Source organism: Protomyctophum parallelum (assembly GCF_964188405.1).
Source record: "Protomyctophum parallelum genome assembly, chromosome: 16".
NCBI classification, from domain to species: Eukaryota; Metazoa; Chordata; class Actinopteri; order Myctophiformes; family Myctophidae; genus Protomyctophum; species Protomyctophum parallelum.
The window spans coordinates 39,303,969-39,320,122 of NC_139711.1; the positions used below are offsets into that span (position 1 = coordinate 39,303,969).

Below are 16,154 nucleotides of genomic sequence, written 5' to 3' on the forward strand. Positions count from 1 at the left end.
ATTTCTTTAATCCCATGTGTTGTCAAACACAGACTCCTAGAAGCTCATGTTTATGAATTCAGCAAACTGAACTCTATAGAACATACTGTATGCATACTTCAGCTGCCAACAGATGTGAGTTGCCAGTCAATAAACCATTGGTTAAATATCAAATAGTTTACCATACTCTTAACCTAACGGCCTGTTCCTTAAAGTAGCAGGCTGTAACAATTTGAGAGTTCATAATGTTAAGGATGCGTGGGCTGCTATATGTGCTGCAGTGCACAGTAAGCAATCTAAACTTAATTAGGCAGCATATTGGCTTTCATCATGTAGCCCATAAGGTTCTTACAATTATGGCATACATGACAAAAAATGTTATTGTAGTGAGATGGAAGAGATGTGAAACAGAATAATGAGTACAATGCTTTGAGCTGCATTTTATGTATGAAAAGTGCTATACAAATAAAGTTTATTATTATTATTAATGCATGTTACGCACGCACGCACGCACGCACGCACGCACGCACGCACGCACACACGCGCGCGAGTCTAAGAGTCTAAGAGTCTTTTAAGATATTCATATTTTAACCAGGTGGCGATGTGGATTTACTATTGAGCCGCTAAACATAGTCACTGTGTTCATCCAGCGTGATCTGAGCCGTAAATATGAGAAAAAGGACTAGAAATGCCTCCAGGCATCTCCATTGTGTGCGGACATGTATTCAGGCAAAGCCAGGAGTTCATGAAAACCACGATCATTATAAATCATTGGCGTTCTATGAGTTAAGCAGATCTTTGCAGCAACATGAAGGTTTCTGTTTTCTGTTTTTTTTGTTGTTGCAAGGACTCACCGAAGGCAGAGTAGAATTCCTCCTTCGTCAGATGCTCATCATCGTTCGCATCGTTGTACTTCAACAGGTCGAACAGACTGCACTCCGTCAAGTCCTTGGACAAACCCTCCTGCTTCATGACCTTCAACACAGAAGCACATTTATGGTGAGTCAAGTCACTCTTTTGCAGACACAAATGTGTCCTTCTTGTGCGTTCATAATAACAATGTATGGGAAAACCAAGGTGAGAGTTGTAACTCTGTCACTTCTATTTAATATTTGAGTGTACTACTTGTACACCAATGTCAGCTGCCATAGATGGCTCCATTTGGTTCCATTTGTACACTCTCAGAGTTTGAGAAGTTTGAGAACCACTGTACACTAAATGGAACAGAGCCTATTTTTAGTATCATCGGTAACACCTGTGAAGGAAGTAGGCCTATAGGGAAGGGGCCCGGAAGTAGGAAGAGTTATTTTGTGTGCATAGAGCCCATTGTGGAATGTGGAGACAAAAAAAAAAAAAAAACTCATGTCTCATGCGTCACACGTCTGAAATGGGATTTGTCTCAGTGGCTCACTGCTGGTACATCATCCATCAATGTCGATCATCTGTCACATGAGATGGCTGACCGCTTCAGACTGCTTTTGATTAATCCTCAGTGTCCCCTACTACCCTGGATCAATCAGTACAGTGCATTTCCTCTCCTTGATGACATAATTGTTATGCGTTGTATTTAATTTCCAATCGGTTTATTTTGAAAACGCCACAAGACAAAAGTGGGGGTGTGGAGATGTGACGTTTGTTCCAGAATGTTTTGGAGAATACATGGGAAACACGATGGGCTAGATCAGTGGTTCTCAACCTTTTCAGGCCACGGCCACTTCAGGCAGCATTCAGGAGAATTGGTTTTGGTTCCGAAGTCTCCTGAACTAATTTGTTTCAAAATCCATGTCACTGCATCTCCAGTAGATAGAGTGCAGGGTTGCGACCCGAAAATAGCTGATCTACAAGCTCTCAACGCGTCACAGCGTGACGCGTTGTGAGCTTGTAGAACTGCTATTTTTATTCATTTAGTTGAATGAGTTGTTTGTTCCACGTATAATAAAAATAATAAAATGTTGTGAAGCGTTGTGAGCTTGTAGATCTGCTATTTTCACATTTGCTGTCTCTTTATTATTTATTATGTCACCTGGGGACCCTCCAGAATCATGTTGGTCACCCCCCTGAGGGTCCCAAACTCACAGGTTGAGAACCACCAAGCTATATGTTTGGTTTGGGTTAGCGTATTGGATTACAGCAACATCTTCAAGGTCTGCATTTGAAGATGGGTTCTTTTGTTCAGTAGTGTTTAGAATAACTGCACTCATACACTGCACATCATCTGCTATAGTGCTCCATTACGTCATGGGATTGCAGTGTCTCCTGAGAATAGTGTATGCGCAGTAGGCTTACAGAAGCCCTCAGTCAACCCAAACACAAACTGAAATAACTAGAACAGGAAGATGATGGAGCAGGATACACATCAGGACATAGAAGCGTGTTTTTGGTTAAGTCCATCCATCTGATCTGATGCTTTTTGTTTCTACTGTATGTTGATTTATTATACATACAATTCCCATTCATATGACTTTAGCACCATAGTGGCTAGGAAGTGTTTCCAGTAGAAGTAGACCTACAGTATATGCCTGCGTATACTGTAGGTCTGCATTTATCATTTTAGTTATGGAAAGTTAGCCAAAATGTGTTACCAATCTGCGAAATAAATGCTTACCAATAGCTTTCTTCACAAATGTATTCACTCTCAATTTGTTCCAAGCTTTGGGAAACTTTGTGTTGGGGTACCATTAACAACCAACATTTTCATTTTGCTGGTTTTTCATGATTCTAAATATACATTGCAACCATTTGTTTTGCAATTTGCACGGAAATGGGCTAAAAACAGCAATAGCTACTTCTTCCCAAATGTGATGACTCAGTCATCACAAAGGTAGCCGGGGTCCACCTACAGTATGCTTTCTATGGCATAGGTAGCTCCCGGCAGGATTTAGACGCAGAATTTAGACGCAGCTGCGCGACATGAGACTAATTAATTCGAGCGACAGATAGAGGAGTGTGTGTGTGTGTGTGTGTGTGTGTGAGTGTGCGTGTGTGCATTTAACAAAGGTGCAGACGATCAGAAATCAGCAGAGTGATCAATGTTTGCACTACTCTATGCCGAATTGAAGTGGTCTGTCTTTTTCTCCCTGGAAATAAAAAAACGTCTGGGTTTCCGAGGCTATCACAAAGGTGATAGTAGACACCTTTATGAACACATTTGTGAAGAAAGCTATTGGTAAGCAATTCATTCACAGATTTGTCGCAAATTTGGCTAACGTTCCCTAACTATTAATTACAATTTCACCTTGAGGTGAGGTGCGTTACAGTATATGAGACCCTTTGGACGTTTCTCATTTGTTTTCTCCCTGTTTTCTCTCTCTCCCTCGGCTGTTTTATCATAGGACAACTTAATGGAAGTAGAACTATAATCTGCCCTTCCATCTGGACTCGCTGGCCCAGTCTTACAAAGAAAGTGCTGAGGTTGTGTTTGTGCTACAAACCTGACTTTGAAATAACTTTGTATCAGTATCAGAATGGCAAATTGCATTTGCTCAGTCAGGTGTGCATGCGTGCATGCGTGCGTGTGTGTTTTGTGGTTTGAGCGATAGTTTACTTTAAACGCCAAGTATTGAATCTAAACTTTATCCCCTTGATGTGATTTTCACAGGGCAATAAATTATCCAAAATCATTGGTGGCCTCCCAGAAATTCATGAGTGAGCACTCTTGTGGAATCACTGACTTTTGATCCTTCAACTCTCTCAGAAATGTTTCATGACACGATCTCAATCAGCACACGTAGTAGAGTTGTTGTCGTGCCGCTGGTTACGGTAGAAAGAGGATATTATAGTGATTAGAAAGATGGCCATGGACAGACACACCAGCTGTTTAACCAGACAGAACCCTTTGAACTAAATGAACTGAGACATATCGCTGATGGAAAAAAAGGTCTGTTAATGTATGTTTAGATTTATAAAGTAGCTTCTGACGGTGCCAAATTATCACTCCATCTGAAAGGTAATGGTCCATTAGCCAGTCAGTCACACGGAAACCATCTTTTACAATTAACAGTTGCCGTACAATGTTGAGTATTTTCTCAACATTTGTAGATTTTTTGAGTGGTGCAACCACTCCTACAACCAGCAATGTCAGTGGTCATAAGCACGAGTATATGACTTATTAGTACCAGTAGGGGGAGCCAGAAACAGAGAGAGATAGTGCTGTGCCTGCTGCCTGCTAATGAGAGAGAGAGAGCACTGTTTTCAATGACTAAAAGTTGAAATGCCTATAATTCCCTAATTCCTCTTCTCCTGTCTAAAGCCCTGACTCAAATGAGTTTGAGAGAGAGAGAGAGAGAGAGAGAGAGAGAGAGAGAGGGGTGGGGGGGGGGAATTGCACCACTCAGTTCACACAGGTGTGATTTTTTACTAATGAAAGACTGAACGTACAGTATGGGTTTTCCATTCTGGTTGTGTTCACAGCTCAGGTACAGGCCTGGGGTCAGGTCGGGTTCAGATAGCAGATGCTATTAGCAATACAATTATGAACAAGTAAAGTATCTGCAATTAAATACAAGTACTCCTTTTCATGCTTTAGTTAGAAATCATCAAATCATTCAAATATCTTATAAAGGTGCACACAGTGGAGAGCTAATCTCAGGATCGAGGTATATCAACATGCACCCCCCCATGCTATATATACAACATTAATTCACATTAGTCCAATTCAGGTGGGCTTATTACAGTAAGTTGTAGCCATTTATTTGTCCTAGCTGCACTTGAACCTGATTTGGTTAGATTTGCACGCCAGTTCACATTCATTCATTTAATTTTCCGGACTCTACTATAAAGTTAAATTATTTTTAGGTGAAACATTTGTACTGTGATTACTTTATGCAAGTCTGTCTGGTATTAACGTTTCAGTGTGAAACATTTAAAACAAACTCATTTGAGTCAGGGATTTAGACAGGAGAAGAGGAATTAGGGAATTATAGGCCTTTCAACTTTTAGTCATTGAAAAAAGTGCTCTCTCTCTCTCTCTCTCTCTCTCACTCAAACTACAAAGGCCTTTCTAGCATTCAAATTAATTATATACGCAAGCCATCTTCAGATTGATTTGTTATGCATAAAATGTATTCCTCAGCCAGCCCAGCAGCCACAGGCATGCTCTTATTTTATCATGCCGTCTACTGTCAGCAGCCTCGGTCAAAGTTCCCCAACCTCCTATAAGCACCAGGTTACTCAGTTGACTCTCGAGACATTCAATAAGTGGCCTTTAGCCCCCATCTACCACACAGAAGAACAAGAGGCTGGGCACAGCGACAGGAAGACAGCCGATACATTTAAAACATTCTGACCGGGCACCCATTTTGGTGTCTGCATCATGTTACGCTTTAGCTATTGAAAAATAGCAGATCTACAAGCTCATATCGCGCCACCGAGTGTCGCGATACGAGCTTGTAGGTCTGCTATTTTTGAAAAAAATCGAAGAACGACTGACATTTTTTAAATCTGATCTCAGGTCAGAATGGGTTCATCAGGACCAGTGTGTGTCCGGCGGAAACCTCGTATGAATCTGATCTCAGGTCAGAATGGGTTAAAACACGACTACATAAATCATTATGTTTATTTGGCCCAGATGATGGATAGATACTAAAATAAAATGGCAATATCTCACAGTAGCATCCTGTCTACATGAAGGATGATCTATTCAAAATAAAAAATATATATATATTTTAGGCTTATATTGAATGGCTATGACTATTGAAAGATAAACTTGTTTTACTTAAAGCTTTAATTATGAGTATATTATCATAATGATGATGATGATGATGATGATGTCTCCCACAGATGGCAACACCGGACAGTGATGATGTCACTCTCCGGGCTGATCTCAAATGTAAAATGGGTGGCCAACCAAGATCAATTGAGTTATGGACCTTTCAAACGGATGAAAGCAGGCGTTGTTGCCTGGATCAACGACAGGTCTGCTCCAGGTCTGCTCAAGAGGGGCCGAAAGCAACAACAAAAAAAGCTAAACAGAATCCAGGTATGGTGAGTCACGGGCGTGTGCACGAACCGAGCACGCGTGCGACAATTTCACGGGACGGCGCCCACGTAAATACGGTTGCATTGTTGCCCCTTGCTATAGCTTTGGGCGAAGCCTCAAGTACACCAGTGTTCCTCACCTGTGAGAGCTCGCTGCTGTCGATGCGACCGCTGCTGTCTGCGTCAAAGCGTTTGAACATCACGTCCACCAGCTGCTTCCTGGCGGCCATGTTGTCCTTGTGGCTGCCGTAGGCATCGGCCCCCTGCAGGTACCTTCTGTCGTGGAGCTCTAGGACCTTGGCTTTTAGTCTCTGGTAGTCGCTCAGCCTACAGTTATCATCTGCAAGAAACAACAACAGAGGCACAATTCTTCTTTACATGATTGTGTGGAGAAAGTATTCTGAGGAGGAGGGACATAGAGAGAAAGTTAACATTCTAAATTGGTAGCAGACAACACGCTGATTCTAGGTGTGTGATCAAATCAAAACCAGTTATCTTATACCAGTGTTTCTCAACCAGTGGTCCGGGGACCGCCAGTGTTCCGTGAGGGGGTTCCAGGTGGTCCCCATGCAGCTAAATGATTGATTGATTGATTGAAACCTTTATTTCAGGGGAATCCAATTGAGACCAGGGTCTCTTTTTCAATGGCGCCCTGTATACAAGCAAGAACATTTACAGCAATGACTTTACATACATACATGACATGGACACACAGTACAACAATAATACACAAGCACATACACAAAGAAACAAAACCTTATAACCAAATATTACAAAAAGCAGGTGCATATGCCTTCCTCTAGTGCGAGGTCAGTTAATAGGGGATTCACACTATGGTCCCGGGTGCGCACTCGGGACCACTTAGCAGATGTTGTGGTAGTGTGAATGATGCGTACCGTTCCCGGGAGCGGATTGCCCAACCGTCCCCGGGACCGCATGGGGGGCGGGTATACGTATACGCGCAGCACCGCAGTACGCGCTGATCTTATTACACGTGGCTCTTGGGCTTTGCTTGGCATAGTTTCCAAAGTAAAACTAAATAATAATAATAATGCTAAAGTAGAAATAGAATCCATAGCAAACTAATATCAAACACGACACTGGAGCACAGAACTGACTGACACAGTGAATAGCAGGCAGGCTGACAGACAGTAGTATAACGGCAAAGAGGCAATGCAATTCAGTGTGTCTGGATTTATTTGAGACAATGTCGCACAGTTGATGGTCAGTGTCCGTGCGCGCCTGCCATCAAGCACACCGTCATCAGGAGGATTAAAGTGTGTTATGCAAGTGTACCCGGGTGCGCTGTTGAATCTCGGGTAATGTGAATCATGGCCATCGGGGACCAGGCAACCGTATTCGGAAACGGTTCCAATGAAACAGATTCAGTCCGTCTCAGTGTGAATCCCCTATAAGAGTCTTTTAAAAGTAGTAAATAAAACAAGGACATTCAACTTCAATTTGTTTTGACAAGTATTCCATAAATGTGGAGCATACACCCTGAAGGCAGTATCTCCCAATTTAGTAGTAGTTTTTGGTACCTTCAATAAAAGCATATCTTGTGATCTGGTACTCTAAGCTGATGTATTGAGATCTAGCAATTTTGTTAAATACAGAGGTAGTTTACCTATTAGTGCTTTATACATGAACAGGGTGGCATGTTGTTTCCTTCTAAGAGCCAGAGAAGACCATTCTACTGAGGTATATAATTCACAGTGATGAGTTCTGAAACCTGCTCCTGTAATGAAGCGCTGTAATGAGTGCACTGTGATAAATTGCGTCCAAGGGTTTTAGAATGCTGTCAGTGGCATGCATATATCTCCATAATCAAAAATTGCCATAATTGTTGCTTGGATTATCCTCTTTCTATTCTCTTTAGAGAAGCATAATCTGTTGCGATAGAGGAAGCCAATTTTAGGTTTGATTTTCTTTGTTAGATTTTCTATATGTGTTTTAAAAGAGAAATCCTCATCTAGCCAGATCCCTAAGTATTTATACGATGAGACCCGCTCAATTTGTGCCCCTCTCAGAGACAGTATGGGGTCACCTGTTGATGGAGGGTTGGTAACCAAATGGACCCTAGTTCTTTAACTCTGGACACTCAAGAGTTAAATTATTGTTTGACATCACTAGGGCCTATTACTTATAATTACAATAAGTCTACACAATTAGAGAATGTAGAATAATTGTATTTTGATCAACCTTTGGCTGCTATCTCTCCTATGGTACAGTAGCCTACTAACATCAATACAGCATGGAATTGTGGACAGAATCTTATTCAACGAGGCTAAATCTCATCAAATGGTGGTCCGTGGCTCAAATGCAGAATTAATAATGGACCTTCATATGAAAAAGTTGAAAATCACTGTCTTGTAATTTTTTATATTACCGATACTATTTGTATAAAAACAAAGAGCAGTAGGAACTAGAATCATGAGTGTATATAAAAAAGGGTATAGGCCTATAGAAAACTAGAATCTAGAGAGCATCCAGTATTATCAGCGGCACAATAAGACCCTTGCAGGTGATGTTCCCGAAAGCTATAGAGAGAAACAACCATCTCTATCCTCATGTCAACCTCCTGTCAAACACGACGCAATCAACAATCAAAATGTGTCCCTGCCAGAGTCGAGCACACAGCCCTGATAGGAGACCACAGACACAATGATGGTAGGTGCAATCAATGCTCCATCACAGCCTCCACACATCAAAGCAGACAATGGAACGACATGGAACGTTTTTGTGGGAATGAGACAGAGTAAAACAAGGCAACATAATGACTAGATGCACTAGTGGGGTTTACACATGCGTGGTTGTTAGGATGTCAAAGTGTTTCTATTCCAACAAGTCCGACAGACGGACGGGGAGAAAGGCAACGTTAAATGATACCATTACCTTGCGAAATGGAAGGAAATAAATTGTGTTTTGAATCTCTCTGCCAGACAATTTCAACTTTGTTAAAGAGACAATCTACTGTAAGAATCGAATGCCACAGTGCAGCCGCGGCACAGTAATGAGCCGTTGAGATCATATCCTTGTCTCATTTCAATGACAATGACAGCATTCCCAGTAGTGGGATGCACAGTTCAAGAAAATGTTAATCTAAATTATACCAGTCAAGATGATTGGATAGGAAGGCATTTGATACACTGGCATTGCCTTTCCTGCGATATGATTCTCAAAGAGAAGTCACAGACCTCGCAAAATAAATTGAGACTTAAACTACTTAAACCTTACACTTACACGCATCTTCTTCCATCTCATTTTATCAGCCTCAGATGGAAGAAAGAGTTCTGCAGATTGAACTTTCTAGTTAAAGAGGAGTTGTCCCTAACTGTGCAACTATACTTTAAGGTTGAATGGAGAGCCATAATTATGCTACAAGGAGACCAGCAGCCCAAATATTCACCTGTTTCTTCAGGAAGATACTGGGGCTCCTTGTGTGTGTGCTTCACTTCCTTCAGTGTTGCCATGTCTGCTTATTATAAGCGACCTTTGGCTTGTTTTTCTGTAAAGTCGCTTGTAAATAAATTATTGGTAGTTTCTGGTTGTGGGTTTTTTTGGTCTTGTTTCTAAAGAGTATACAGTGTAGTTGCTTATTTGGGCTTGCTTCCTAATATTATTTAAACCAGTGGTTCCCACATTTCTTCACATCAAGGAACCCCAGATTAATATGTACTGTAATTGTCCACGGACATCCATCTAAAAATATTTTGTGCCATTTTTGTTTAAATGTTTTAAAATTCTTCAAAATATTTCAATTTATTCCCAATATGTTTTTTTTTTAATACAGATGCACAACCTCACAATGTGTCGCTATGAGATCTTCTATATTTGTGCTTGTTTTCTTAGACGCCATGGCCAGTTGTTTCTCTTGCAAAACTGGCAACACAGCAAGAGGAAGAGGAAGTTATGCACACACAAAATGCAAAGATTTATGGGTTATAGAAAACAATAGACATCAGCGCAAATTGGCGCTGTTTGGGAACGGTTCCTGTAGTGAGTGATAGAGAAAGAGAGGCGAAGCGAGGGAGTTGGAAGGGGTAGGGAGAGAGAGAGAGAGAGAGAGAGAGAGGGGGCGAGGGGATCAAAGGAGGGCCTATTTCATCAATAAAATAACCTAGAACATGGCATGCTGATTTAAATGTTGTGCATGTACTGTAGTCAGAAAAAAAACCCTGGCAATGTCGGGCGAGCTGATAACGCTGACAAATGCCTGTGTCACTTGTGGGTTGTGGGCCTTGTAGCATGCACACACGCACGCACGCACGCACGCACGTGTCTGCTCACAATCAGCAAAATTTGTGTAATATAGATGACTCAGGGGATATGAAGGTCAGCCGTCAAAAGAACGTGAATGTGTGCACGCGTGCACGTGCACATGCACATGCACACACACACACACACACACACACACACACGCGCGTACATTCGTGAAAAGAAAATAATACATCATGCATAATATGATTGTGAAATATCATGAATAATTACCGGGTTGCAAATTATTGTTTTTGTTTATCTCTGCAAGCTGACAGCTTTTGCCCATTGCTTCTGTCTTTATACTTGGACAGCCAACGCATGTTACATTGCTGCAAACTCCATGAGATGTCTACCTTACACTGTAGGCGTTATTCAGGGAAATAAATAATAATCTCATACAGAGGTATGTGTGGATGTGTTGTGTGTATCTAGTCAGTCACTGCACAGTTACTTCACCAGACGGAGTGCCACAGACTTTATACCTTGCCTACTCAAAAGCTGCAAGGCCTGGTTTTTGAGTGGCGCAACCACTCCTATAGACAGCTATGTGTGTCCCTGCCTGGCTGTGTCCCTGGCTGTGTCCGAGCACGAAAATAGCGTTCGGATGGTTTTCACCATCAGTGTCACTGTTGCGCAGCCTAACGCACGCACACACGCACGCACGCACGCACGCACATTATCTGTATGGGATGATTTTTGGTGTGACAGTACAGTACAGTACAGTACAGTACAGTACAGTACAGTACAGTACAGTACAGTACAGTACAGTACAGTACAGTACAGTACAGTACAGTACAGTACAGTACAGTACAGTACAGGACCTCCACACGGAGTTGCAACACTCACTTTTTATATTCTGCAGCAGTCATGTGTCGAAAATCTCACAAAAATGTCTAAAACCATTGCTATTTTATATACTGTAAATAGCTTCAGCTTGACCTTTTTTTTATTATGCCATATTCAAAATGAATAGTATACACTTGGAATGTACCGTCGCATGGTGAACTGATGACCAAAATAAAACATTGAAAAGTGAAAGTGTGTAATGGGTCACCTGCAATCCTTACTGAACTGTATGTCAATTAGCTCTATTGTGAACGTGAAGTCCACCATAAAGAGCTGGCTGAATAGCAGCCGGATCAATACATTGGGTTGCCACAATCCATTCAGAGAGCCCATGTTTAGGTGTTTAGGTGTCTATACTATTATTGATTGGACTTTTCATGTCTCGGTGATCAATACATCCTCTTCTGCCATGTACTGTCCTGCTGCTCTCATCTTTCCTATCGTCTGTTTCAACAAAAGAACATATAATACTACACGAGAAGGGCTGTCCACTCTCTGTAAATGGCTGTGTGTGTTGACAACAGGTCTAATCCAGTGTTGAATTTCGTCGACTAAAACTATGATGAAAAATGTTCATCGACTACCTTTTTCAAAGACGAAAACTAGACAAATACAAATGAGCATCGCGCCTGTCACAGACATGCGCAGAGCAAGTTCAGTCAGGAAACCTCAGTGCAGTCGCTGCCGGCGTTAAGTGGGCCGCCTCAGCATCACGTTCTCACTCACACGTTCTCACTCACACGGTTCACTCAGGCAATCACACACTCACTCCATCTTCATACCGGCTATTTAAACTGGAAGGGTTTGCACTCCTCCTCCTCCTGCTTGCTTGCTTTCTGCTGCTGATTCTGCTGCGATGCCGTATGCTAAAGTTCTGCTGCTCACCCTCCTCTGCTCACCCCAGTTAGCCTACAACCTGTCATTTTCGATCTGCTGTTTAGGTACGGTACCTAAAAAAGCAGATCCAATTCATCGCCAAACCGTAAAAAAAAAGAAATTGCTCATTTTATATTTTCAATAAATATATATTCAATCCATTCTTGAGTTGTCCTGACTGAACTGTAAATCGAAACAAAGCTACTAAATATATTGACAATTTAGTTTACAAATAAAAACTACACTAAAATGTTAGGCAGTCACTTTATGTTTGGTTGCGCTCGGTGTGTTGTAGGGTTGGGTGACGATACGAATACATCGTCAATCGCGAATATACGAATCCAATCGCCGAATATTTTTATTAGGCGATTTCTCGGGACGATTTAGCCCAATTAACATGTAAAGTGTGAGCAACATGTGAATCAGCAAAGTAGTAACAGCGGGTGGAAACCCCCCGTTATAATGGTATGCTCCCAGCCTCCCACAGTCCCCGCACCCAGCACTGTCAGCAGCCAGCATCGGGCAACGCGGCACGGCACTTACGGCAGCCTGGCTGGGAGCCGAGGGAGGCTGTAGCCTACATGTTGTTTAAGCTCCGGAGTCCAGACCCATGCAGTTTAATAATATACAGTCACAACAGAATGCACACTGCTGTCTCGTGTCTCATCACAATCCCAATGCGCCACCCGTGAGTGGCGGGGGGGAAATAAAAAAAACTGTCTACTAGTGTTAGTGTATGCACGGGGATCATTCATTAGCTTAGCGATTAGCTTAGCGTGTAGCCAATACTGGTGCAACCCACTGATTGAACTTCATCTCCGCCTGTAATCCAAGTTATTTTTATTGACAACGTGAACGAACCCCGACACCAGCGCTGCAAAAATAGACAGATCTACAAGCTCTCAACGCGATGCCTTGAGAGCCTGTGTGGATCAGCCCGGGGCGGCCGCAGCAGCTTGTGGGCTCCGCTCCGAGCCTCCGACGACCGGTGCGGGGAGGGAAGGGAGCTAGTTACCCTGGCTGCGCTGCAGTCTGCAGAAACAGACTGATCTACAAGCTCTCAACGCCTAGCGAACGGAGCTGCGAAAACAGGCAGGACGCGGCACCTTGAGAGCTTGTAGATCTGGCTTTTTTGCGAGCTGTTCTCACTTTACTTTTATGACACGAATACATCGTCAATCGGCGAATATTGGTCAGACGATTGGCGATTGAAAAAAATTGGCATATCGCCCAACCTTAGTGTGTTGAGCTCTGAAAATAGCAGATCTATAAGCTGACAACGCGTCACACTGTAACTCGTAGATCTGCTATCTTCTGCTATCTGCCATCAGGGCACAAAATGCATTTTTGTCGACATAATCAACTGTAGATTTAGTCGACTAATATCGTTCGATATAGGCTATTATAAAACTAGACTAACACTACAACATTTCAGATGACTAAAATATGACGAAAACTCGATTTCATTTCATTCAAAAGACTATGACTAAAACTACCGGTAAAATCAAAATGTGCTGTCAAAATCAACACTTCTCTGATCCTTCTAGAAGTACGTACAGTACATGGCATCTCTGAGTATTAAAAATAATGAAACCATCAGCAACTGGAGGCAGGAAGATTTGATGACATGTGTTGTGTTACGACAGGAAGCACGCACATCTCCAGAAAGTCTACAGGTGCTGGTCAAAAATACGTACAATGAAAAAGGAAGGGATGTCCGCACACTGATTTGTAGCTCCCAGGAAAGTCTTTATTTGTAACAATGTTTCGAACACTGTGGATCTTCATCAGGTATTCGTCATACCCACAGTGGTCGAAACGTTGTTACAAATAAAGATTTTCCTGGGAGCTACAAATCAGTGTGCGGACATCCCTTCATGTGTTGTGTTGTCCCTGTAAACAATATGTGTCACATCACATCTCAACTTGAGATGTGAGCTTGTAGGCTATTTTTAAATGGGTGAAATGTACTGTACAGTACATAGGGATGAAGTGGTACTGGTTAATGTATGTTTTGTAATAATAACAATAAAATCATACAAAGTAACTAGTAAACTAAATGTAGTGGAGTAAAAGTACAATATTTGGATCCGAGATATAGTACAAATATCTCAAAATTGTACTTAAGTACAGCACTTAAGTAAATGTACTTAGTTACTTTCCACCACTGGAAATGTCACCAGCCACCGGGCAAATTCTGCCCAGCTTGGAACTGGTTGGTTGCCTGGCGGGTCACCATGCTATTTGGGGAGGATCTATTCTATACTATACAACTATAGTTTGGTCGGTCCAATTGTGGAAAAATCTACGTGGTTTGTGTCATTTTGTGGATAAGCCGGGCGCTGCGGCCAGTTGGCACAATGAGTTAGTTTCCTGCAGGGGAAATGTCATTACCCTGCAGGAGAGAGACGGCCATGTGAGCTGCAACGTGACACTCATCATCAGTTAGTGGTGTCTTGACAAGGCTTGGTGCCCGGCCTGCTGCCTGCTCACATACAATCAGCACAATGAATGAAAGATAAACTAGAAAAAGTGCCCTTCTGGGCACAGGTCTCCACCAGGATAGGAATGTAGGACATCTGTTTGAAACTGAGCACTCCTGTGAACTTTGGAAGCCAATCAGGATGGAGTCTGAGAAATCTGAAAGACCGGTTTCGTTGAATGGCTCTAGAGAGACTGTACCAATTTGCGTGATGTTTGGACAAAATCTGTAGGTGTACTGTGCAAAAACTTGTTTTGCACAAAGCGGCCTCCTGGTGGCGCTATAACAGGCCGTTCTGGAAAGTTTGGAGCAGAGGTTCATCGTTGGCATCCAGGGAGTGTGTGTGCAAAATTTGGCATTGACCGGGTTAACGGTGGCCGAGATTAGCTGCTCACGGACACACACACACACACACACACACACCGACGGACGGACACACGGACGGACGGACGGAGTGCAAAACGTATTCTCCCCCCATGCCTTCGGCCTGGTGGAGACAATGACTAAGAGGGGACATAAAAGGTCAGGTATATACGCGAGAAGGCTTTCCGGGAATTCCAAGTTTATATGGATTGTACAAATGCACGTCCGCCGATACACTCTCTGCCTTATAGGTTGTGAGCGACCGCGCTTTTCTCTTCACAGATGAGTAAGGCTGGGACCGAGGCTAGGGAGGAAGTGAGTTTGTAGATGGTAAAGATATGGAAGGGCACTGCGTATACAAAGGAAGAGTAGAAAGTACACTGTTCAATACTGGACACTCAAACTTTTAGAAAATGTTCGATTGCCTAACAATGGCTGATGGAGTAGACGGACATAGAAACAGCAACAGAAAACATTCAGCAGGCTTGGCTTGCGGTGTAGGTTGATTTCCTAGAGGGGTGAGGTTATATGGGTGAGGGTGGGGGTGAAAGGGGGGGGTGGCTGTCGCAGTTTGTTTTCACCATCTGGGGTTTGACTGCATGCCGACCTTGTTTATGACAAATGGTTCCGGCAGACCCTGGAGATGCTAAGTGCCTGGCTGGGGTCCATAGCGAATCAGAGACCCACACGTTGCCTGTTATTAATCGTCATGAGAGAGAGAGAGTGGAATCATTTGCAGGTCAAATCCTTGCCAGGAGTGGAAATGCATGGCAGATCAGGACCAGCCTATATGAGCTGTATTGATCCGAGAACAAGTGATGGAGTATACGTTGGAGTCCATTTCTCTAAAGAGGGCGACGGCGGGTCGGAGGTAGGCTGTTAATGCGAGTGGACCATCAGACAGAGTTCAACGACAATATTCATCATTGGATTTAATCATATTTGACACGTCATTAAAGGGACATTTCACCACTGGAAGAAACTGCAGTCACTCAATGTTTAGAACAGTAGCACAATTTGAAATGTGCACCATATGGCCAGAAAAATAATGAAGTCTGTGTGTTTGACTAGGGTTTGACTGGATTGCTGAATTCCTACCAGAGGTGGGAGGAAGTCCCTATGTTGCAAGTCCAAGTCGAGTCTCAAGTCTTTGCTCTCAAGTCAAGTCAAGTCTCAAGTCTTTGGCATTCAAGTCCCAAGCAAGTCCAAGTCCTGAACTTTTAGTTTCGAGTCCCAACCAAGTCCTAAGCATTTTGTTTCAAGTCCCAACCAAGTCCTTACCTTTTGTTTCGAGTCCCAAACAAGTCCTAAGCATTTTGTTTCAAGTCCCAACCAAGTCCTTACCTTTTGTTTCGAGTCCCAAACAAGTCCC

General features: G+C 42.7%; 1 protein-coding gene across 1 annotated transcript in view; it reads right to left on the reverse strand.

Moving 5' to 3' along the window:
* fstl5 (follistatin-like 5) overlaps positions 1 to 16,154 on the reverse strand; it is a 154,501-nt gene that overhangs the window by 61,652 nt on the left and 76,695 nt on the right. Inside the window, exons 5-6 of the mRNA XM_083785343.1 lie at positions 6,096 to 6,295; positions 834 to 954 (exon numbers count right to left, since the gene is read on the reverse strand). Coding sequence (XP_083641469.1) covers positions 834 to 954; positions 6,096 to 6,295 — 321 coding nt within the window. The remainder of the gene's footprint in view (positions 1 to 833; positions 955 to 6,095; positions 6,296 to 16,154) is intronic.